The sequence below is a fragment of the Diabrotica undecimpunctata genome, chromosome 4 (assembly GCF_040954645.1).
Source record: "Diabrotica undecimpunctata isolate CICGRU chromosome 4, icDiaUnde3, whole genome shotgun sequence".
NCBI classification, from domain to species: domain Eukaryota; kingdom Metazoa; phylum Arthropoda; class Insecta; order Coleoptera; family Chrysomelidae; genus Diabrotica; species Diabrotica undecimpunctata.
In genome coordinates, this window is record NC_092806.1 from 7,975,842 (window position 1) to 8,002,807 (window position 26,966).

General features: G+C 33.6%; 1 protein-coding gene across 2 annotated transcripts in view; it reads right to left on the bottom strand.

The window, feature by feature from the left end:
• Positions 1-26,966, bottom strand: part of LOC140439099 (aminopeptidase N-like) — a 203,434-nt gene that overhangs the window by 127,619 nt on the left and 48,849 nt on the right. The window contains exon 1 of one of the 2 annotated variants that reach the window (XM_072528784.1): positions 2,444-2,897. The exons of the other annotated variant lie outside the window; for it this stretch is intronic. Within the exon in view, the coding sequence (XP_072384885.1) occupies positions 2,444-2,468 (25 nt within the window). The 5' untranslated portion in view covers positions 2,469-2,897. Of the gene's footprint in view, positions 1-2,443; positions 2,898-26,966 lie in introns of those variants that run through there. 2 annotated transcript variants of the gene reach the window in all.

Here is a 26,966-nt window from a genome sequence, read left to right on the forward strand (position 1 = left end):
AATTGCACAATACAATCAAGTTAACAAAATCTCGAGATAATACTTACATTTTAGGAGACTTTAATGCATAAATTGGATAGATTGGATAGAAATAGAATTCTGCCAAGAAAAGAATATGGTAATTGCCAATACTTGGTTTCAGCTTCCTAAGAGAAGACTATATACATGAGAAGAATACTTGCACTAGAAGAACCAGTAAAATTTACACTCGAAGATAAATTAGAGATTAGGAAATATTTTTATTTATGCCTATCTAAATTTCATAGAAAAACATTTTACTTATGCTATGATTGTTAAAAGCCTATATGTTTGTCATGTAGTAAGAAAATATGCAAAAATGTGCTTCAAAATAATCGTAATGAAAATAAATGTTGTTTAAAATTAGTGTAGGTCACCTGTTGTCAGAAGTTTTTTACTGAATAAATTTGTTTTCTTTTGCATAAAAATTAATGATTAGTATTCCCTTAAACCTTATATATGTTCTAAATTTCGTAAAAAAAACACTTTTTTAATTGATGAAATTGTGGGGACTTGTTATAATAATGAGAAATTTCAGTCTACTTCTTCTTTAAGTGCCATCTCCGCGAGGAAGGTTGGCAATCATCATGGCTATTCTGACCTTCGAGGCAGCTGTTCTGAACAATTGCCTTGAGCTGCTGCTCAGGTTTTTAAGGTATGTGACATTAGACTGATGGTTCGATAATCACTACATTATTTGGCATTTACTTTTTTTTGGTAGACAAATAAATGTTGATGTCAGCATTTCACGTGGAATGATTCCTGTGGAATAGATTGTGTTTAGTAGTTGGACTAAAAGATCTATGTTTTTTTCATTGACCAGTTTTAGCAATTCACTTGGTATTTCATCTGGACCAGCAGCTTTATTATTTTTCATGGACTTTACTGCATGCATAACTTCTGACTTTGTTATTTCGGGTCCCTTGTCTCTGATTATCTTCATATGTATTTTCCTGTCTCTGGTCATGGAATAATTCCTCTATATATTCTTTCCATCTTCCTAATTTTTGTTTTGCCTCCACTAAAATGTTTTCTTGTTTGTCCATTAGTATGCTTGAGGTTTTTTGTTTTGCTACCCCAGCTAATTGTTTAACTTTCTTATGGAGATTGAAGTTATCATATTTGTTTTGTAAGTCTTCTATTTCTTGGCATTTTCCAGCGAAATAAGTCTCTTATTAGCTTATTAGCTTCTCTTATTTTCCTTCTTATTTGATTATGCAGCTGTTGATACTGAGTTATGTTGATATTGTTTAACCTTCTTCTGTCCTCCATCATTTCCAAGATTTCTTCTGTCATCCAATCTCCTTTCTTGCATCTGGTTATTGTGAGTTCTCTGCGACTTGGTTCGATAATTGCATTTTTAAGGAATTGCCACTGTTGTTCTACATCACCATCAATTGATTCCGGTGTGGATTCTAGGTTTGCATTAATTTCTTGTTTCAGTATTTCTTTGACGTCTTCTGATTCTAATTTTTGTATGTTTAGTTTATCACTTTTGTAGCTTTTTGTATCTTTTTTAAGTGAAGTTGGAATTTTGTTACAAGAGGATTGTGGTTTATTAAAATATAGTCAAAAATCTCAGTACTAGAGTAAAATAAAGGTATTAATTAGTATTATAAACTATAACCTAAATCTTTTTTTTTATTTTTTAAAAAGGAGTCCGATGGACTCCACATCACGCTCAATATGTGGGGGCCATTCAGTTTTTGGATCAGCATGGAATAGTTAGAAGACTCACGAAAACTAAACCATTTGAGTTGAAGTAAAACCTTTTGAGACAGTGAAAATTGTTTAGGTTTAAAAGCACACTGTGTGTTAATGTGCGTGTTAAGTGCTAAGTTGGTTAAAAAAATTGGAATACCATTGGGCAAAACTCAACAAACATTAGTATTAGGATTGTTAATAGAAACTATTTTCTCGTTGGTCTAATTTTTGTACTAGTTGTAAATATAAAATTTAAAATAAAAAAAAAAGAAAAGATAAATTCGAAAAGTACCTACGCGTAAATATTCTTAAAAAGTAAAATAAAAGATAAATCTTGGCCAAACTTTCTTTTACTGAGAGCCATGATCCGTTGATCAGTTTTTTGGATTACTTTTCGCGTTATTTTTCTCAAAATTTTGACTGTCGCATTAATTAAAACATATTTTCGACATACCTACTTACGTATTATACATGTATAATACATGTACAACGTAAAGTTTTTAAGATTATATTATAATTTTTGAAAATGTAATATATTTTAGCATGATAGGGTTATCTAGTTTTTTAAAAATATAAAATTGTATCAACACACCATTCAAGGTTACGTTGGTCAACATTTAAAAAGCTAGAAATTTTATTTTTTGATGATAAATTAATTACAAAACCAAATTAAACTGTACCAAAAATTATTATCATAAAATACAAAACATATTAAACTTACTTGAATAGTCAACCTTCCCAACCATTTTGAACGATTTTGATTAAAAATTACAAAAAAATCACAGTCAAAGTGTATTTAAAGTCTTGCACAATCACTGGCACTATACATATCAAAAGTTCAACCGGATTTCATTTTTTCAGTCCCAACAGTTTTGAAATGAAATGAGGCATTGAATAAAATTGTGTATCACGTAAACAACGGAGAGGGCCTTCTCTGGCTCGACGTGTGGTTTTGACAGCCGGTTCACCCACGACAACCGCGGTCTTCAATTTTCCCGCAACTTACTTGTCTCTCGTAATTAAATTAATTCATAAATTTCCATACACCCGGCGCTTATCTATTGTTTAACGCATGTGGAGTGAAAACAACGACTAAAGTACTACAGTACCAACTTTAGGTGTTTAAATTTATGGAGTGTGAGTACGTATGGTACTTACTGAACGGTGAAATGAATGGTTGGTGTTGGTGTGGGTACTTTTCGGCCGGGTATGGACAAGTTGGGTTTAAAAAATCGTTTTACAAGGCGGTTTGGAGAGTCATAAAGATCGGCGAATGAAATAAAAGATGCGGTTTGCAGTTTAATCGTTGCAGGGATCGGTAGGGGGTCGTCAATTCGCAGAGTACGATTTGTTTCTGTCCGATACTTACATCCAAATATTATACAAGGGTTTCAAAAAGGACATTAACTGGTTTTAAAATATCTCTGGTCGTTTGTAAGAATTTTTTTATTTAGTTTTTTTTTCGTAAAAATATCTTGAGCAATTCATCCATCATTTGCTTATTGCTTAACATTTTTTAGAAATAATAACAGTTGGAGATTTCAACATTGGTTTCAAAAAAGCTTCTAATGAACCAAAACAGTTTCCCTCTGATATCATTTTTACTTTTGGCTTAGCCATAAATAATTATGAATTTACTAGAATCACAACTAGATCAGCAAATTGTTTAGATAACATCTTAACAAACATAAGCAGTGATATAGTTGGTTGTGGAATTGTGGACCCATTTATTTCTGATCATCTTGCTCAATTTCTCTACTTAAAAACAAAATCTCAAAAAAGTCATAGTGCTAATACATACAGAAGACAGATAACAAGTAATGGCATCCTGATGTTAAAACAATGGTTAAATAACGTTGACTGGGCTTTAGTTGTTTCTCTCAAAACAGCAACTGAATTAGCTCAATTTATTACCGAAATGTATGTAAAGTTAACTGAAATTAATTTTCCAATAAAAAAATCACAAACTCATAGTAAAGCTCCAATTTCTTGGTCTGACGATGAACTAATAGTAATGCGAGAAAATCTGTCCACAGTCAAGATAATTGCTGATGTTACAAAGGAATATAGTGAGTATAAAACGTTTAAGAATCGCTATAAATCAACAATATCATTGTTGATAAAAAACTCGCTTATGAGAATTTCTTTTCCAATTCAGAAAATATATCTCGTGACAGTAGGAAAGTTATAAATTATCACAGAAATAAATTTCAAAATAAAAAATTCTCTCCAAGCTCGATTACATCAAACGATTTCAATAATTACTTTACTTCAGTAGCTAAACATATTAGAAGTTCTTTTAATTCCACAAATGAAAATGTAGCCATAGATTTTTTGATAGATGTACACTCTCCTTGCGACTTAGCATCTTTCAAGCTTAGTGTTCTTTTCTCAATAGGTCGCCATGTTTTTTTTCTGTGTCTACTTATTTGTTCGCCCCTCTTCTTTCCATCGATACCTTGCACGTTGTTGTACGTTAAGCCGTTTAGACGTTACAAGCTTAGTGTCCTTTTGGCAATACGCCGCCGTCTTTGTTTTTATGTTAACGTATTCGTTACATCCTCCCCTTTCCGATAATACCTTGCACGTTGTTCTTTTGGCAATACGCCGACATTTTTTCTGTATGTCTACGTATTTATTGGCCCCTCCCTTTCCATCGATACCTTGCACGTTGTTGTACGATGAGCCGTTTAGACCTTACAAGCTTAGTGTCCTTTTGGCAATGCCGCCATCTTTGTTTTTGCTTTAACGTATTCGTTACCCCTTCCTCTTTCCGACGATACCTCACACGTCACGATTCGATAAGCCGTCGCGCCTCCACAACGAAATGAGCCAAAGACGAGCAGAATGGACCTTAGATTTTGTTATGGAGATTTACATTAGAAAATGACCGATTTTGGGCTCGTAGCCCTGCTGCCCATTTACTTCGTTTTTGCTTTAACGTATTCGGTACCCTCTCCCCTTTCCGACGATATCTCACACGTCACGATTCGATAAGCCGTCGCGCCTCCACAACGAAATGAGCCAAAAACTAGCAGAATGGACTTTAGATTTTCGTATGGAGATATACATCGGAAAATGACCGATTTTGGGCTCGTAGCTCTGCTGCCCCTTTATTGCTACTTTGCACTATTCCATAGCCATCTACAGTACGGAACAACTGTTTGGAGTAATTACTTCTTCTTCTTCTTCCTCTTTATAAGAATTTCTGCTTACACATAAATGCTGGTCTATTATACTCTAGCTAGTGATTTCTTAATAATTTGCTTTATAAAGAGTATTGCATCTGTACACGATTTTCCACTACGAACACCCTGTTGTTCATCCGCTAAACTTAGCACTTACTTAAAAAAGTCTTAGCGTAGTATTTAACAAGTTTATACCTCTGTAGTTTTCTGGCTGTTTTTATCTCCTTTTTTGAATAGTAGAATTAGTTCGCTCATTCTTCATTCTTCCGGTATTTTATAGTGTTTTATAATTTTATTAATTAATGTTGTTAATTGTTCTGTCATTGCTGTTCCACAATATTTCAGTAATTCGTTTGGTATCCCAAACGTCTTTACCTGCTGCTTTTCTGTTCTTCAGCTTTTCAAGTATTTTACGAACTTCCTGTACATTTATATTAAGTTCCTCATTTTTGCTAATTTCTGGTGTTTCCGGTTCTAGCGTCATTTGTTCTTCTTTTGCATAGAGCTTTTTTAGGTAGTCAATCCACGTATCCTTTTCTATATGTGTTGGTTCTATTAGTTCCTTTATTTCCATTCTTTGAGCTCTTGTGAAGCGCCATATTTCCTTTTGCAGACCGTAAAAATCATGTTCCATTTCTTTCGAAATGCGTTCCCAGTGATCATTTTTTATTTTTCTTAAAAGTGCATGTGTTTCGTACCGACAAATTACAAGTGTTATGATGAAAATACTCTTGTTTAAAAAAAATGTTTATATATTTGTATTTTTGAAATAAATAAAAAAGAGCGAAGAGATTTTTACCGAATTTAAAAAATTTTGAACTGTATTTTTACGTTAAGTTTAGATTTAAATCTGTTTTTATAAAATTCTTTTAGTAGCAACAAATCTAACAATAGCAATAGTAATTACAAAAATTATTCTTCATCATTATCAATGCAAGCATGCGCATGTGGTTCCTGTAAGGTAAAATGTAAATAAAAAATGCAGCTAAACAAGTCGCTATCGCTATTTTGTTATCTGTTTTAATTGCTTATAGACGTGAAACAGTCACATCCCATATTTATTCATCTATTTCATGTTTTTAAATCATAATTCGTATAAATTTCAAAAATGGGGTTAGATAGCCTCCTTGCGGCAGACTTATATAACTGTCGAATTTATTTAAAAGCGAAATTCCATATATTATACGCAATTTATACCGTATAAACGTTCTTCTATTACTCATTTATTGCTTGTTATTTTGAACCACTTTGAACCTTTATAATACAGTTTAATTTGCAGTAATATGGTGTCATTAAACTAAATTAATGAAAGACTTAAGCATTAGAACCCGCATTAGATTTAATTTGTTACAATACGAACGCTATGCTGATACCCTTAATATATATTAATAGTCATTAAATATGGCTTGGAAATAATTTCATCACAAAATATACAGAGTCTGCAATATAAATAAACAGCTATTAGTACCCCAAAGTTTTAATGTTACAAATAAAAAATAGTTCCAACATGATGCCAAAAAATTCAATTTTTTTTCTAAACGTGTTCAGTTATTTTAAACGCGTACTCTATAGGTAATAATGAATAAGAATGAATACGAATTGAAAATCGTTAGTCCAACCCTGTATCCTGCAATAATTTCCGGACCATCAGCTTAATGAGCTACATTTTAAAGATTTCTAAAAATCATATATCAAAGGATATAATAGACTATGCGAAGCAAAAATAGCATATATATATATATATATATATATATATATATATATATATATATATATTTATATATATATACATATATTCAAGGATTCTACAGTATTCACTGCCTTCCCTCGCTCAACCGTTTCCATCTCTCTCTGTTGTTCCATTCTCCATCGTTTAGGCCTCTCTTACTCATGGCGTCGTCTACTACGTTCCTCCAGGATTTTCGGGGTCGTCCTCTTTTCCTCCTTCCTATGGGGCTCCAATCGGTTAATATCTTTATCCATCTGCTGTGGCTAGTTCTTTTTACGTGTCCGTACCACTTTAGTCTTTTTTGTTCTATATATGTTAGTATGTCTGTTTCTCTGTTTCTATTGATGTTCTTTGCTTTATTTCGTTATTACTTCCGCTATCCATTCTTGTTACTCTGCAGCATCTTCGCAGGCATTCCATCTCTGTTGCTACTATCTTACTGCTGTTTTTCTTGTTTATGGTCCAATTTTCAGCCCCATATGTCATAATATTTCGCACTAATGTTTTATAAATCTGTGTTTTTGTCTTCATATTTAGGTGTCTATCCCACTATACTGAGTTAAGTTGTCGGATTGCTGTTCTTGTTTGTCCTAATCTTTGTGTAATTTCTTCCTCTGTTGTTGCCTTTTTCGTGATTATAAACCCCAAGTATTTGAATTTCTCCTTTCCTTTGATTGTTACGTTGTCATCAATCTGTAGATCTTCTATGTCTTCTTCACTTGTAGATAGGTACTCTGTTTTCGCGAGGTTAATATCTAGACCAGCCTTGGTATATTCTTCTTGTAGTTTCTTCATCATGTAGCTGAGGTCGTCTTGGTCTTGTGCAATCACTACTTGATCGTCTGCAAAGCTTAACGTATATAGGTATTCGTTCCGTACCGGTACTCCATGCCTTCACATTTTCTTTTCCATGTAGCCAAGGCTTTCTCTAAGTATATTTTAAATAGGGTTGGAGATGTGGAACAACCCTGCAAAAGCCCTTTTGTTGTGGTGAAGTCTCCTATGATTCTTGTTCCCATTTTAATGGACACTTTATTTTCTTTATACAGAGCTTTTGTAGCTTCTATGAGTTCCTTCTGTATTTCTAATTTGTACATTGCCTCCCATAGTTCTGACCTTGGTACAGAGTCATATGCCTTTCTCAGGTCCACAAATGCCAAATGTATATCCCTATTTTTTGCTTTTTTCTTTTCTAACAGTTGTTCCAGTGTGTATATGTGGTCTAGTCATGATCTTCCTGCAATGAAGCCTGCCTGATCCTCCCCGATTTTGCCTTTTATCGCTTGCATACAAGTGCTATTTCAACGATGTAGAGATGTGAATTGCTATATTTATGGATGATTCATTAGTTTCCATAAATCATTTGATACAGTAAAACACGACGAAGAATAAAAAAACATAAAGAAATACTCAACACTATAATGAAAAGAAAAATGAGCTACTTTGGTCACGTACTAAGAAACGAGAAATACGAATTGATGCGGCTGGTCATACAATGAAAGGTGGAAAGCAAAAGTGGACCGGGGAAAAGACGCACGTCCTGGATAAAAAATCTGAGACAATGGAGTGGGAAAACGTCAATAGAACTTTTCAGAACGGCTGCAGATAGAATCAAATGAGCCATGATGATCGCCAATGTCCTTAGGGATGGAGCACGTTAAGAAGAAGAAAACACAACAAGCTAATGGAGATATTAACAAATATTGGGATAAACACCTGTAATCTAAGAATTATTAGCAATCTTTACTGGAATCAAATATCGTCTATCCGCACAGAGGCAGGAGAATCCGATGATATCAAAATCAAACGTGGGGTCCGACAGAGATGTATACTATCACCCTAGCTGTTTAACATATAGTCTGAGGAAATCTTTCAAGAAGCAGTAGAGGATGTTAAAGCCGGAATTCTAATTAACGGAGAATGTATCAATAACATCAGATACGCGGATGACACGGCGGTATTCTCTGACAGTTATGAAGCCCTCCAGGAGTTAATGAATAGAATCACAGAAGTGAGTCAGATATATGGACTTTCACTGAACATTAAGAAAACTAAATGTATAATAATCTCTAAGAAGGAACGGCAAATTGAAAGAATTAGTGTGAATGGCCAACCAATAGCAAGAGTAAAAACATACACCTACCTTGGTACGAACTTCAATGAAAATTGGAACCATTTCCTAGAAATAAAACGCAGGATTGAGAAAGCAAGATCGACATTTCAAAAAATGGCTAAGCTATTCAAATGCCATGATTTATCAGTATTCCTAAAAATCAGGTTACTACGATGTTATATCTTTCCTATACTGTTGAACGGACTTGAGTCGTGGACTCTCACAGACACTACCTGCAAAAAAATTGAGGCTTTCGAAATGTGGCTTTATCGTCGAATCCTGAAGCTATCCTATACGACCACGTCACTAACTAGGACGTTTTATTAAGAATTCAAAAAGAAAAAGAGTTGTTAGCTCTCAGCGAAAACAGCGAAAGATATGGGTTGCTGCAATTATTTCTACAAGGAAAAGTAGAGTTAAAACGATGACCAGGAAGGCGAAAGATTTCCTGGCTGAAAAATCTACGTACATGGTTCAACACAACAACTACAAATCTTTTCAGAGCAGCAGTTTGCAAAATACAGATTGCCATAATGGTCGCCAACTGATAGGCACTACAAGAAGAAGACGAAGTCCAACTCCTCTAAAGTCAGTAGGGGAATACGTCAAGGATGTATTCTATTTCCAAGTCTCTTCAACTTCTATGAGGAATATATAATGAGAAAAGAACTTGACAAATGGAATGTATAACCAACAACCTTTTGGTCATATTTTTCGCACATTTTTTTACATAATTTTTTTGAAAACGATTTCTGGAGTGGAAATCGAAACGTCAAATAGAGTTAAAAATATAATTTTCATTACAATCAATTGTGGATCAGTCTCATATAAACATAATATTTATACTATTTAAATACTGGACTTACTTTTGTATTTTAAAAATTACATTTATTCAATTTTGGAATTTCATATTGCCGCTACTGCTATTTTTTAATTGGACGGCCATTTGTACAAAAAAAGCCAATTCAAAAAAGATTGAGTAAAAACTGCGTGTTACAGAAACATTGATAAAAAATTCAGATTATACTGAAGGTAGTTTTAGCAAAATGTATGTATGTAGGTTTTCTATTCATATAATGAAATTTAATTAATAACTAATAAAAAATATTTACTATGAAACTTTATTGGATTATGTGGGTTGGTTTCTCAATGCAAAATAAAATATATGGCATTCTGATTAAATATACTTTATTGCCTATAGCAGTGCTTCCCAACAATAGAACTCAATATTATTTAATAATTTTACACACGTGGGGTCTGATAACAAGCTCTCAACAAATCTCTTAAAAGAATGTCCTGAAAATTTAAGTTCAGATTTACATCCTACCTTAACCCTCCGGAAGTCGCGGATGATCTGAGAGATACATTGAAAACATTTTTATAAATATTTTGAAAGAAGTGCGTCATGTAATTTTACGGCACTGTCTAGCTTCACATGTATGTCTTAGGAGTGGTGAAACACACAACGTCAGCTTTCAGGTAATTTCTAGCGATTGAGAACTGAACGTTTGTCATAACCGAACAACAGTTGTATCTGACAGATACCGCGACCTCACATTTTTTTGTGTTTATTTCATTGTGTGATCTATATTATATTCAGAATGTCGAAAAAGGTATATAAGTTGGATGATCCAAAGGATGTTGAAGAGCTCCAGAGTATGTTTCTCGATTCTGACGATGAAAATGAAAGAAATGAGTTCGAAGACGAAAGTGGCGTGGACGAAATTGATTGTGTCGAAGAGCGATCAGAAAACTCGGACAGCGAACAAGACATTTCTAGTGAGGAGAGCGAAGAGAACGTATATGAAAACGAGAAGTATTTTTTCGGAAAAGACAAAGTAACAAAGTGGGGAAAAAAGCCAGTTTACGGAAATAAAATTAGGCGATAGAAACAAAATATTCTGTGTCAATTGCCTCTAGTAAGGAATACTGCAAAAAATGCAAAAACTGAATATGAATGCTGGAGCTGTTTCGTGTCAGAAGAACTTTTAGATTTAATTTTACATTATACAAATAAATATATAGACTTTATTTCAAGTAGATATTTCAGAAAAAGAGATGCTAAACAAACCGACAAAATAGGACTAAAATCATTTTTAAGCCTTTTGTATTTAGCTGGCTTACACCGCAGTAATCGACTAAATTTGGAAGATTTATGGGCAACAGATGGTAACAATAGAGCCGCTACAGATAACATATTCATACTAAGAACGATACAAGAAAAAGCTTATGAATACGACATAGACCTATATAATATGTACATAGACTTTAAACAAGCTTTTGATAGTGTGAAAAGAGACAGAATGCTGGAAGACCTTTGTAATCTAGGTATACCTAAAAAATACATCAGCCTCATAAAAATGACGTTGCAGGGTTCAAAAGCCGCAGTCAGAGTAGATGAAGAACTGTCTCCCCTGTTTAACATCAACATGGGAGTAAGACAGGGAGATGCCCTATCAACCATGCTATTCAACCTAGTTCTTGAGGCAGTCATCAGAAAAACCAATATAACCGGCCATATAAACATCAAATCAGTACAAATTACTGCATATGCAGACGATGTAGCCATCATTAGTAGGAATAAGCCACGACTAATGGAAGTGTTCAAACAAATTGATCTTGAAGCAAGAAAAAGAGGTCTCAAAATAAACGAAGCAAAAACGAAGTATATGACAGTCAAAAGAATAACTGACAATGAAAATAATATCACAATAGACAACTATACTATCGAACGAGCGGATGCCTTTACATATCTCGGCACAGAAATCAATCAGAAGAACTCCGTAAGTAGCGAAATTACATACATACTATGCTAATAAAAGATTGATGACATCGAAATTATTAGACAAAAGAACCAAAATGACTATCTACAGAACACTGATTAGACCCGTAGTAACCTATGGATGTGAAACCTGGGTAATGACGAAAAAAGATGAAACCCAACTCAGGACATTCGAGAGAAAAATACTGAGGAAAGTATATGGCCCGGTACAAGAGGAAGATGGCACATGGAGAATCAGGAAAAACGACGAGGTTAATGAGTTAAATGAAGGTTATGACATTGTAAGATTTGTGAAAAGTCAAAGACTGTCATGGCTGGGACATGTGCAGAGACAAAACGATGCAAAAACAACAAAGAAAATGTTACAATGGAAGCCCATAGGAAGGCGAAAAAGGGGAAGGCCCAGAACGAGATGGTTGGATGACGTGGAAGACGACCTGAAAACAATGAACATAAGACAATGGAGAAGAAGGGCACAAGAGAGATCTGAATGAAAGGACATAGCCAGACAGGCAAAGACTTATCCAGGGTTATAATGCCAAAAGAAGAAGAAGAAGAAGATGGTAGTGGAATTGAATTATTTAGACTTACGATGTCAATGCGAAGATTCAAATTTATTCACAACAGTATAAGATTCGATGGCAAGACGACTCGACCAGATCGACTAAAGTTTGAAAAGTTGTCAGCTGTTAGACAAATCTTTTCACTATTTGTAGAAAATTGCAAACAAGACTACTCTATGGAACAAAACGTAACTATAGACGAGATGTTGGCAAGCTTTCGGGGCAGATGCGGGTTTAGGCAATATATTCCATCAAAACCTAACACATATGGGATTAAAATTTTTTTCATGGTTGACTCTAAGCTATTTGACACAGGCAATATGGAAATTTATGCAGGACTGCAGCTTGAATGTCCATTTCTTGTCAGCAATATACCAGTAGATGTCAAGAGATTAGCTGAACCTATCTATAATTCAGGACGACATATCACTGCTTATAATTGGTTCATCCATCTAACTCTCGTCAGCGATTTGAAAAAGAACAGACTACCATATGTAGGGACAGTCAGAAGAAACAAACGTCAACTACCACCTGAATTAGTGAGTACGGCAAACAGACCAATACAATCAAACTTTTTTGCTTTTAGTGATTGTACTCTTGCAAAAAAACGTAATTTTAGTATCTAGTATGCATTTCGATGACGTAGTAAATTCAGATACGCACAAACCAGAGATAATCAATTATTACAATCAGACGAAATCATGGGTTGACACTGTAGCAGAAATGGTTGGTTCGTATAATGTAGACAGAAATAGCAGAAGGTGGCCTATGGTGATATTTTACGTCGTCTTGAACGTTGCTGGGATCAACGCACAGTCCATTCACGTGCTAAATCAGAATTAAAAAATACGACGTAGACTCTTCATTCGAAACCTTTCAAGTCAGTTATTGTCAGAGCAAATAAAACGGCGATCGGATATTACTACAGGTATTCACAGACCATTGCAGCTTCAGCTTCAGAAACATAAGGAGGAAAGTTCAACCAGTGGGGCAGATCCAGATGTTTGCTAAAACGGGCAATAAAAGAAAAAGGTGTTCTTCTTGCTATGCGGCAAAGACGACGCGTTGGTCCAAATACTATTGTAAATGTTGTACTACATTTTTCTTGAGCATAGCAATATTGTTTGCAACAGTTGTTATAACCGTTTTACTAATCCTTCCGCTGATGAATCTGATTAAGTTTAGCTAAATCTAATTATGTGTTTGGGTTATTTTTGCCTTAGATTAGTAACAATAATAATAGTTATTACATGTTTTTATTTTGTAATGTTCTTAATACTGCATTTATTTTATTTTCTCTGGACAATAAATTAATTTAAATCCGCTTATTTTTTTATTAGTTATGCAAGACAGATGAACCTTATAAAATTAGCAAAGCAATCACCTCTAGTCGGTTCGCTATATTTACGCGGGTTTCGGATTAACAAAATTATGCTAATGACTCATTGAAAACCAGTTGCAGTAAACGACTTCCCAGAAAATTAGGTAAATACATTAAAATAACATTAGGGTAGGTATAAATTTGTTACAATATTGCAGTTGAATTGATTCTTTGAGAGTGTTGACATTGTATGTTTGGTGGAAATATTTAAAAATGCCTAGACGTGTGTTAGATGTAGATAGTCTAATTTGTAGTGTACATAAGTATTGTACGGATGAAAAAGAAAATGGCGGTCCTTTAAAATCGGTAATGTCTGTTCAACAACGTGTATGTGATGCTCTAGGAATTAGTGAAACCAAACTAAGAGGAGTATTACAAAATCGCAATAATGAACGGCCGAAAGAAGATCGCCGAAAAACTTGCCTATCATTGAAAACGAAAGATATTCCAGATGGAAAAAAATTTGAAATTCGTGATACCATTTATCGAATGCGAGCCAACAAGGAACATGTGACCTTAAATACAATTCTCTCGGAATTAAAAGATAGAAAAATTTGACGAAATTGGCAGAACAAGTCTATGGCAAGTGATACATAATTTGGGTTTCAAATTTCAAAAGGAGGATAACAGAAAAGCCCTTTGTGAAAGAAGTTCTGTTGTGCATAAAAGAATTAACTTTCTAAGAAAATATTCTAAATTAAAAGAAGAAAGGGCAAATTTTATATATTTAGACGAAACATGGATATTTTCTAGGGGTGCAACCAAGAGAATATGGCAAGATGATAACGTAAAGTCTATCAAATATACTGATGGAGAAGGGAATCGAAACATAATTTTACACGCAGGATGGAAATCGGGTTTTATAGAAGGTGCTGATTTAATATTTTCATCTAAATCAAAATCAAGTGACTATCACGATAATATGAACACAGAAATGTTTGTAAAATGGTTACATGAAAAACTTCTCCTAGGTTTAAGTGAGCCCAGCGTAATTATTTTAGACAATGCACCTTACCATTCTGAAGTATTAAACAAAAGTCCAACGAATTCTTGGACTGATAATAAAATTAAAGATTGGTTGACAAAGGCATTTTCAATTGTAACTCCAGAAGTGTGGTGCAACTGTATATTCAAGTGCGAAAAACTAATAGAAGATTGGTGGACTCGTGAAAATAAAATAAACGAAATAAGTCCAATCATAATAACAATTAATGGTGATGACAGTGATGATGATGACGATTATGATATTTTTGATGATAATGACTGATAATCATTTTTGTTGGCAAGTTAAATTTTTTTATTTTTCATTAGAAATTCTTTCCATGGAACAAATATACATAGACAATATTTTCTGTGTGAAGTGTAATATAAAATTATTATTAGGTTTATATTAGCCACCTTAGACTCCATTAATGAAGTAATTCTCCTTGTTATACTATCAATTATATAAAAGATTTTCCATTATTATTTAATTAAAAAAAGTTATGGATTATTTTTCATTTCATTTGACCAGTTGATATTTCCCCAAAGAGCAGGTAATTAAAACTAGGTACTTACAATAAAATTTTTAATCCGAAACCCGCGTAAATATAGCGAACCGACTATAGGTCTGGGGCTAGTGCAGTATGTATTACAATTTTTGTATAACTTATTACGTAGTATTTATAACTTTTATTTAAAGTCATTATATTTACACATTGTTATTTTTAGGGCATTTAAATTTGTTTCAGGCATTCGTTCCGTCTTTTGCATGAAAAAATAAGAGGGAATCCAAAAAATGGAATTCGCAACACATCTGGACAGCGTGACATAGGTATCGTAAAGAAATCCCTTCACATAATAAAATGGCGAACTTAAAGTATTGTACTATCTTATAAAATATTGTCCAATCACATTTTTAATTATTCTAGCCTCAATATATTCTTTAATACAGATTAATGATTTCCTTCCTTTATATTTATTACTATTGATTGAAAGTGTGAACATATAACAGAATTGCATTCACTGCAGTGTTTATAACGCACTAGTACATAATGACGTACAAATACGCACATATGTGTACACAATAAAGAGTTTAACTGCCCATTTAAGTCACTAGACATGTTGACTGTAATAAAAAGACAAGCCATATTTATCAGCAAATTTTTATGTTTAAAATGTGGTACAATTTATGCATCTCTACTCAGGGGCGTAACTGAAAGTTTTCTTTTCAAAGGATATTTTATATTTCAAAGTAACCATAACTGTTTAGTAAATTTAGTAACTATTTTTTTGCTTACGTTGGTTAAATTTTGACCGATTGGAAATGACTACACAACCAAGCATACGTGCTCATAGCCAATATTTCAATAAAAAAACTGGTTACATGCAGTTTATTAACAAAATAAAATGAATTAAAACAAAAGTATATTTTTGAAATTTTATAGTTGTCTATAGATTGTTATTTACGAATGCAATGTTTTAATAAAAATTAATGAATACACACTCCCAATATTCATGATTATTCTTCTATTTTCAATCAAAAGAAGTTTGTAACATAGTTTATTTGAGCTATTAATGATGACAGTTAGGACTTTTGTGTTGTCACTGTCAAAATATTCTCAAGTTGAGCGAAATGACTATATAATATAAATTTTAGTTTCCTCCTAAAGTTTTTTCCAAATTAGTTTTTTTTTTCAAGTAGCAGATGTCACTTATCTGACATTTATTCTGTATTTCTACAAAGATTGGGTGCGTTTAGGTTTAGACGACCTCAGCAGCTGGACAGCTGACTAAGCGGTAGCGTTCCCTAGTTTGGTAGGAGGCTACCGCTACCGCTTCCCTAATGTTCTCCATCCATCTCGATCCTGGGCCTTTCCTAACTGTTGTTTGCAATTGTTATAATTCTATAAGCCAGGACATCCTGGTCGTCCTTTACTGCGTTTATCAATTCTTATCTCCATTACAAATTTGCAACAACATGTGCGATGTCCTGCCTACTTCCATTTAATCCTATGTATATTATGACATTGTTGATGTTTTTGTGAGAGTGATGAGAAAATTAGAGAAAACATTGGAAAACACAACGTAAAATAAAGAGATCGATGCTTGAAATAAGCTAAGAAATATAGAAGAGATGAGAAATATATTAAGAAAGAAGGAAATTTCTCGACGAATCGGAGTCGAAGACATTATGGAACGTGTTACAAGGCACAAATGGAGATAAAATGAATTAAAGACAGCAAGTGAACAACAAATTGCTTGAGTGCTACAAAAAACTTTTTTAGAGTTTAGACATATTGGGAGTAAGCTAACTATCTGAATATCACTTACGACGAAGAAAATCTGTTGAACTAATATACGATAAAACTCGGAAATAATTACATTTGATAAATAAAACACAACTCATTTTTGACTACGAAACTAAGAACTTTTTACATTACCTACCGTTTTTTCTTTTGTTTATATTAACACATGCATGTATTCTACACATGTAGAATAGAGAAGGCTAGGAGTGTATTCAACAACATGGCCATCCTCTTTAAAAACCACAACGTTAATCTGGAGATAAAAGTAAGGCTCCTACGACGTTATATCTTCTCGATATTATACTACGGAATCGAATCCTGGACACTCACTCAAGCCATGGAGAAAAAACTTGAAGAGTTCGAGATGTGGCTATACAGAAGAATCCTTATGCTTATACCTAGCAGATATGCCGGAAACACAGTCAAGAAAGTTCGGATACGCCGATGACTGGGCCCTCGCTACACGATGCAGAATACTAGAAACGTCTGAAGAAGTTCTGACGGCAGACTTATATACATTGGGCAAATATTTTCGCAAGTGGTGACTTCAACCAAATGCATCCAAAACAGAAGTTAGTTGCTTTCACCTGAACAATAAACTTGCTGGAAAGGAACTCAACATACGGTTTGAAAATACCACACTTACCCACAACAAAACACCGAAGTACCTGGGCGTAACACTAGACAGAACGCTATCATTTAAAGAGCATTTAACAAAAACTGCCCAAGAGTTGAGTACAAGAAATAACATTATACAGAAGCTCTGCGGTACCACCTGGGGAGCATCGGTTTCCACTCTCCGCTCTACTGAGTTAGCCCTTGTTTTCTCGACTGCTGAATATTGTGCTCCAGTCTGGCTACACAGTCCACACGTAAAAAAGGTCGACAATCAGCTGCACAGCACTATGAGGATGAGAGCTGGTACAATTAAATCAACTCCCACCCAATGGCTTCCAGTATTAAGTCACATCCCACCTCCACATTTACGACGAGTCGACGCACTTACACTTGAATACAAAAAGATCATGAACAATATAAACCTGCCGATCCACCAAGATACCGAGGATGCACGAAATACCCGTCTCCGTTCTAGAAAACCACCAATGAAAACGGCAAGAATGATACATGAGGAGTTCAACATCACGAATGCATGGTCCCAAGAATGGAACGAATGGCAAAATAACATGCCCTACATTACCCACAAGCCACCAGGTTTTGATCTTCCACGCAAAACATGATCCACTCTAAATAGGATCCGAACCAGACATGGCAGATGTGCATACATGCTACATAAATGGGGAAAGAACCCGTCTCCTTAATGTGACTGTGGGGAGAACCAAACCATCGACCGCATTATTCAAGAGTGTCCCTCAAAATCCTACAATGGTAGCCCTGAAGACTTCCTGTTTGCAACTTCAGAGTCAATTGATTATATAAATACACTTGATGTTTGTTTGTAACTATTTAAAGTTTGTCAAATATCTATATTACTAGTGTTTGTGTATTTGTTCTAAATGTGTTGTAATTGCCATACGATAAATAAATAAAATAACAGAAGAATCCAAAGGATATCATGGACCGACAAGATGACCAACGAGACTGTACTACGAAGAATGGGGAAAGAAAGAGAAGTGATGTATACGATTAAAAGGAGAAAGTTAGAATATCTCAGACACATAGTGAAAACCGGCACTAAATACAGATTACTGAAAATATTCCTTCAAAGCAAAGTATTCGGAAAGCGAGGAATTGGGAGAAGAAGAATATCATGGTTAAAAAATCTGAGAAATGTTTGTTCACAACAACACCTAATCTATTTAAAGCATCGGTTAATAAAATAATTATAGCCAGAATGATCGCCAATATTCGAAACGAATAGGCACCAAAAAAAGAAGAAGGAGAAGAATGTTAACACAAAAAGTAGCAGAAAAATAAATGCCAGTAAAACAGATGATATTTTTGTGATTTAATAAAATTCCTTTGACCATTATTATAATGATCGTTTCATTACAATATAATTCATGATCAGCTACCGACGACTCTGGTTCATCTACATTTATGTCTTCCGTAAAGTAGACCGCTCAATAAAAAATGGTATTCGTTCCCGATGACTTCAGAGTGCAGTTTAAAATTCACAACATTTGCGATTATGTGATTGTTGACTCTATTGTAAGCTTTTTTCGATGCAAATATACTTTGTGTGGGTACGTTACAGAATAGCTAATATAATTTCGATAACATCTACGCTAGTTGGGGAAAAAATTGGTGTTTGATCATGATCATTGTTAAATATAGTTTTTACATAGATATCTTAATGAATTGTTTGTTTTAAATATTGTCGCAACATTTTTTATTGTATTTATTACCTATTCTTTTTATTCGTGTTCATAAACTATTTATGAACCAACAACAGATCAGAAATTCAAAACATTACTGGATGTGAAGTAGTTGAAAGTTTTATTTATTTAGACAGCACTGTCAACAAAAATGGAATAGAATAGAAATATGCTTTATTGTCACTGAAAAAATATGCTTTATTGTCACTGAAAATTGTACAATTTTATGGACAAAGCTTACAAAAAGTCAAAAAAAAATAACAATAACAATTTAAAATTTACTGAAATTACATAAATCCTCAATATCACAAAATAAAAGATAATAAAATACACAAGAATTTAAATAAATTGCAAATTGCATAATAAAACCTTACGAACTAGTTTACGAATAAGTTTAAGTTGCTGCATGTGATACCCAAATATATTAGTCTAGGCGGGATTTGTTTTGGATTGGACATTTTCCATAGGAAGCTATTTCTTTGCTGGAATCACTTCAGGATGTGCCCAATATCGATAATCATGATATGCGCCAGTCGCAAACCTTGTGCTAAATTTTTTATTTAACAAAATCTGAAAAAAATTGAAAATTTCTCATTTTTTTGCTCCTATTTTCGTTTATAATTCGGAAAATATTGATCCTAGAGAAAAAATTATAACCAGTTAAAAGTTTCGTTATTAAATTTTACACAATATTTTGTTAGCTAGAAATTGAAAATTTAATGCTTATTGTTGAAACAATAGCAATAATTGGAAAAAAAGTACAAAAAATGAAGTTAATCCTTTAAATGTTTTCGACTTTCTAAACTTGATCTACAAGCTCCATATTCCGCCTAGAAAAACCTTTTAATATGTTTAAAACGTACGCTAAATTTTGTTAAGATCGGTCGGATAGGTTTTGCATAATAATTTTGCAACCCAGCCTACTGAAAAAAAAATCGCAAATTTTCAAATTTATAGTAGGCCCTAAATAAGGTCCTCAGATAGATGCAAATTTTTGCATCTATCAAAATGTAAAATTCAAATCGGTTCACTAGGAGAGTCTAGAAATTTTTTTAAAGTTTTAAGCATTTTTTAGGCTTATAAACAAATTGAATAACTTTACGAGCTTTAAACATATCAATTTCAAAATTTATACACCTAAAGAACATTAAAAGACGCTTCTTAAAAAAAAAAGATACATTCGGCTTACTAGTTGCCGAGATATTGAAAGTCAAAGTTGGCATACATTTGCCGTGTAACCATAAGTGATAGAGGGCTCGTTTTTAAACAAATACCCTCGTCTTGTCAAGTACTTTTTATATGAAAAGTTTTACGTAATGCGCTTTATGGCAATATCCATAAAAAAGAAAAATAAAAAACCGTTTTCGCGTAAAATGTCGCTCGGAATGCATGAGAGGTGGTGGTGGGGACATTCACTCGAAATGTGAATCGGCGAGTTCAAAATCATAGCGCGCGCTAAAAATTGCATTACCTCGGCTTCTTGTTAACCAATTTTCCTCTTTTTTTTGAGTCGATGTCTCGGACGACAAGGATTTTAAATATCATATTTTCAAATACCATTTTTAGTTGCAAAATTGGGAAATTTGCAATAAACAATTGTATGTTAAACAAGTAATTGCATTTTTTTTTTCATGCATTGTTTTTGAGCTTGCAATTTATACATTGAAGTAAATTGTTACTTTTAGTAAACAAATATGTATTTATAAATTGTTAATAAATAATTTAAATTGTTAAAACAAAGGCGAACGAAAAAAAATTTTTTTTTTCATAAATAAACTTTATTTTGACTCAATCTTCAATAATTTTTTTTTAAAGTATTTTTCTTTTTTTGGAAGGACAAGAATCTTCAGGTCTGACCTTGACCTTCAATATCTCGACAACCAGTAAGCCGAATGTATTGTTTTTTTTTTTAAAGAAACGTCTTTTAATGTTCTTTAAGTGTATAAATTTTGAAATTGATATGTTTAAAGCCCGTAAAGTTATTCAATTTGTTTATAAGCCTAAAAAATGTTTAAAACTTTAAAAAATTTTCTAGGCTCTCCTAGTGAACTGATTTGAATTTTACAAAAAGCATTTGAAAGTTTGAGCCTTCTTTTATATGTAAAAAAAATTGCAACTATCTGAGGGCCTTATTTAGGGCCTACTATAAATTTGAAAATTTGCGATTTTTTTCCAGTAGGCTGGATTGCAAAATTATTATGCAAAACCTATCCGACCGATCTTAACAAAATTTAGCACACGTTTTAAACATATTAAAGTTTTTCTAGGCGGAATATGGAGCTTGTAAGTCAAGTTTAGAAAGTCGAAAACATTTAAAGGATTAACTTCTTTTTTTGTACTTTTTTCCAATTATTGCTATTTTTTCAACAATAAACATTAAATTTTCAATTTCTAGCTAACGAAATATTGTGTAAAATTGAATAACGAAACTTTTAACTTCTTATAATTTTTTCTCTAGGATCAATATTTTCCGAATTATAAACGAAAATAAGAGCAAAAACATGAGAAATTTTCAATTGTTTTCAGATTTTGTTAAATAAAAAATTTAGCACAGGGTTTGCGACTGACGCATATCGTGATTATCGATATTGGGCACATCCTGAAGGGATTCCAGCAAAAAAATAGCTTCCTATGGAAAATGTCCATTATGGTCTGAATTTCTACAGATCCCGCCTAGTCTATATATAAAAATACTTTAGTTACTTGTACATTCTTCTTCTTATAGTTCCTTCTCCTATCGAAGGTTGGCTATCATCACAGCTATCCGTACCTTATTGGCGGCTGCTCTGAAAAGATCTACTGAGCTGCAACTATACCACTCTCTTAGGTTTCTTAGTCAGAAAATTCTTCGTCTTCCTATGGATCTACTTGTACATAAACGTACTGTAATTTCTCAGTTATTCGTTAAAAAACTCTTCTACTGAATAATATGGTCTTTCAAATAGATAGGCTTTTGTCATTTTACGGAACTTAAGGAAAGAAGTTGCAAATTTAAGTTGTAAAGGGATATGGTTGGATAGGTTTTTTGCCGAATATAATATAGATTTCTCAGTGTCATCCAACTGAGGCCAAAAGGATACCGTATTGCTCTTTTTTTATTTAAAAATAACATCAGATTGGGCAGCTGCACTTTGATCCCAAAAAGGAAGACCATATGGAAGCTGAGACTCGAACAAAGGAAAATATGTTATTTTGGAAGATGCTGCGTTGATTTTCTTCGAAAAAGATCTTATTGCATAGCAGGCTGAGGCTAGTTTCTTACTTAACAAATCGATATGAAGGGACCATTTAAGGCTGCTGTCTATAAAAATTGCAAGAAATTTTACAGAATCAACGAAACTGATCTGGCTATTATTAAGAAACAAGGTTGAAGAGCTCCTTTATAGGATAAAGCTACTGTTTTATCCACATTAAAAGAGAGTAAATTAAAGTCGGACCACTGTTTTATTTTAAGTAGATCAGAAGTTATAGTGGCATGAAGAGTTGCAATATTAGAGCTCCTCCAGGTGATACTGGTATCATCAGCAAAAAGAAAAAATTTCCATCGATTTTTAAGTTAGGGATGTCATGTATAAAGATAAGGAAGAGTAGAGGATCCAATACTGAACCTTGTGGTACTCCACATACAATGCTTTTGTGACTGGAGTCAGTATCATTTGTATTAGTTGTTTCCTATTCCTTAAGTAAGATTGGAACCAATTCAAAGAGATACCTCGAATTCCGTAGAAATTTAGTTTTTTATCAAAATGTCGTGATTTATACAATTAAAAGCTTTGGCATAGTCACAAAAAACAGTTTCAGTGTAAAGATTATTGTTTAGTGCTTGATAGACCTCATGTAGTACAGACATTCGATTTTGCACTACTCTTATGAAGAGGAATAATAATGGCTGTCTTTAGGCACTCTGGAAATATACCTTTTTCATAGGAATTATTAATTAGTGAGACTAGGACTTCCAACACATTTTTTTGGGAGATTTAAGAACATTTTTATGGATAGTCCATCAGTACTACAGGAAGATTTCCCTTTTGATACTACTGATTGTTTGGATCAGTTAGGTTTATCAACTTGTCTTATAAACAATGAATTGAAAACTTTTTTTGAATTGAGAAGATAGGAAATGGGATCTTGTTGTGGCAAAATAGTTGATGTTATATTTTTACTTACATTAACGAAGTATTAATTTAGATTTTCAGGGTTTGAAAGAATAAATTTTTGAGCTGTGTTAGTTTTAGAAGTATCTTTTACAACATTTTTAGAGCTTCCCAGACGGTTTTGATAGTAAATTTTTTTTAAGCTTTTGGAATCTGTGAACTGGAAATTTAACGACGAATATATATTGGTAGAACAGCTATGTCCAACCTTATTAAAATATGGAAAAAACACAAATTGCAAAAAAAATTAGGATCAGTCTTGTACGAACACTGGTTTTCTGGATATTTAGCTATGCCTTTAAAATGTGGACAGCCGATAACAAAAGTATCGAGGCATTTAAGTTTTAGTGTTGGAAAAGAATGTTTCGAATTTCTTGGACGGCCAAAAAAACAAATACATACGTTCTTGTAGAGATTAACAATTCACAAGGTCTCTCCACTTACATATATTTAAAAATATAACATTCTTTGGGCATATAACATGTGTCGATAATATGGAGAGACTAGTAGTCCAAGGAAAACTGAAGAGAAGACTAATTCGAGGGTGATCACAAACCCGATAAACTAAGACAGTCGAGAAGTAATGTTACACAAATTTCGTTATTGCGGTACGTGCCATCCAAAATAGGGATAGAGGAGAGACAGCGTAAAAAGAGTAGTACGATCCCTGGAAGAAACGTAATATCCATAATCACTCCATCCATCCAATGGCGCTACAGCCCAAATCGGGCCTTGGCCTCCTTCAACAGGCTTCTCCAATCATCTCGATTTACCGCTGTTCTTTTCCATGAACGCGTTCCCAGGCAGTTCCTGGCATCCTTATCGACTTCATCTACCCATCTCTTTTTAGGTCTTCCAACAGGTCTTTTTCCCTGCATTCTTGCATTTAATAATTTTCTGGGTATTCTATTCCCATGCATGTGGACCACGTGCCCTGCCCATCGTAATCTCTGCAGTTTACTATGTTGTGCTAGAGTTGGTTCGCTATATTGCTCGTATATTTCTCTATTATACCTAATTCGCCAGTTGTTGTTTTCACTTATTGGGCCCAGGATCCTACGTAATATTTTTCTTTCAAACACATCTAATGCATTGGCAGATTTCTGTGTCACCACCCATGTTTCACAACCATAACTTACTATGGGCCTGATTATTGTTTTATAGACCCGGAGTTTTGTTTTCCGGTGTACGTCTCGCGATTTGAATATGTGGCCCATCGCGAAATAGGCTTTATTTGCCAGCACAAGTCTTCTATTTATTTCCGGTTCTTCTTCATTGCTTGCGACCAGATCCATTCCTAGGTATGTGAATCTATTTACATGTTCTATATCGTCAATAAAGTGTTGTTGCACCGGTCTATTTGATCTGGTTTGTATGAGTAGTTTTGTTTTATTTGTATTTGTTGCTAGCCCTACTGCTTCTGCACTCTGTTTCAACTTAACGTAGGTTTCTTCCGCTGCATTCACTGTTCTGCTCATTATGTTTATGTCATCTGCGTATGCTGCTAATTGGGTAGACTTGTTTGTAAGTATGTTATTTCCGCTCACGGTCAACCGTCTAATTACATATTCAAGAACAAGATTAAAGAGCGTTGGAGCTAGTCTGTCGTTTCAGTCCTTGCGTTATCGTAAACACATCAGTGACCTGTCCCTGAATACATACCTGTGCTTCTGTTTCTGTCATTGTCATTTGCACTAGTCGTATTAATTTTGATGGTATGCCAAATTCTTTCAATATATTAGGTAGAATTGTTCTATCTATTGAATCATAGGCCTGTTTAAAATCTACAAAGAGATTGTAAACGTCCAAGTCATATTCGCATGCTTTGGCTAGTATTTGTTTAACTGTAAATAGTTGGTCAATGCTAGATCTATTTTGCCTAAACCCTACTTGATATTCCCCGATGATTTTTTCCGTGAGAGGCTGTAGTCTTCGATTAATGATGTTTGTGAGTATTTTATATTCCTAATAAAGTAAAGAGATGCCTCTATAATTCTGACACAACAGTTTGTCTCCTTTTTTTTTATGAATAGGGCAGATTATACTTTACTTCTTCTTCTATCCATATCTCTCGTATTAGCTGGTACATCTGTTGTGTCAAACTCCTTCCTCTTTGCTTGAGTAGTTCTGCCGGTATTTTATCTATTCCCCGATCCATAATCACTACGCATCTAAAATAAAAACACGAAAAATTTAGAAAAACAAAAAGAAATCTGTTATATCCAGACATAAAATCATTATTGAATTGTCAAAGATTTAGTAATTTTTACATAACAAAAATAAACAAAGATTATTTGCCTACGAGTTCGAGATTACGAATTTAGTGTTGACATTTTTTATTATCGTCTTTAATGGTTTTGTATAGGTTTTATTTGACATTTGCGTAAATGATGATACTGAACGAATATTTTTTGGTAATATTCCTTAAAAATGAGAAGGTAACCAAACCATAAGACATTAAGCCAATAGTCAAAACCACAGAAGTCTCAGTATAGAAATTTGTGGATGGTCACCACTTTGCTTTTTCAACATCGTCTTTTAATAACTTATTTAAATATAAACTTGACCTCTGTGCAAGGATGACGTACATTATGAAGCGTTTAACACTTTTTTGGTATAACTGACTTCAATCCAATAGAGTATATAACATAGAAATGCCGCTTAAAATAATTGAAAACCTGCCAGGAAAAACTTTTATAAAGTAATGTTTCAGTGTAAAAACGTTCGTTATGCGGTAAGCAAACTAGTGACGCCATCTATTAGCATTAATTTCAATTCAATACCCTCCTTACAGAACTAAAAAACGCTAAGCCAGAATAAAAAGACGAGTTATCGTCTACAGCACGTGTCTTAAATCATTTAAATAAAGTGTAATAATGTTTAATACGGACTGTTGTACATCTTTATTATTATTACTTTCAGTAATACAGTATCATCATAACCTCATCTAAAGTGCTTAACCTCTATATATGCCATGAGACCTTGTGCCGCCTGTCCCATGTCATAGTCCTGTCACGACTTTGCATTCATGAGCTATTCGGTCTTATGACATCTTTTCCTTCCAATAAAACATAGAAATTACAACTATGAACTAAGAATAAAAACATTCTTAAATAAATACTAATAACAATACTGATTGCAAAACTAGTACATCTCAAAATCATTATATCTAGATGGGGGTTTAATTAATCTTTTACTTCTGGTAGGAAAAGAAGGTATTTCACTCTCACAGGCCGTTGATGTTGAAGATCTATCATTCTGATTGTGATCAAAATCATCTGTTAGGTTAATATGATGTTTAGGCATATTATTAGATGGTCTATTTCTTCTTACAAATGTCCCATTTTCTTTCTTTACAACATACGATCTTGGGTCTTGTAAACATCGTCTAACCACAGCAGGTTTTCATTGCCCATCTTCTCTTATAACCGCATTATCCCCTACACTTAATTTTTCTTTTGTAGCTGTATTTCTATCATAGTAGTGCTTGTACAATTTTCTTTTATTATCCAATTTATTCTTTTCATTTTTTAGGTATACCTGTTCTGGTAAATATTTTATCATGTAAAACTGGACGTTTGCCTCTAAGTCTACGACTATTCAAGAGTTGAGCTGGGGATTTTTCTGATCCTAATAGTGGTGTGTTCCTATATTCTAATAAGGCTAACTGAAGATCTTTACACTTTCTGAAAAAATACAATACAATACATG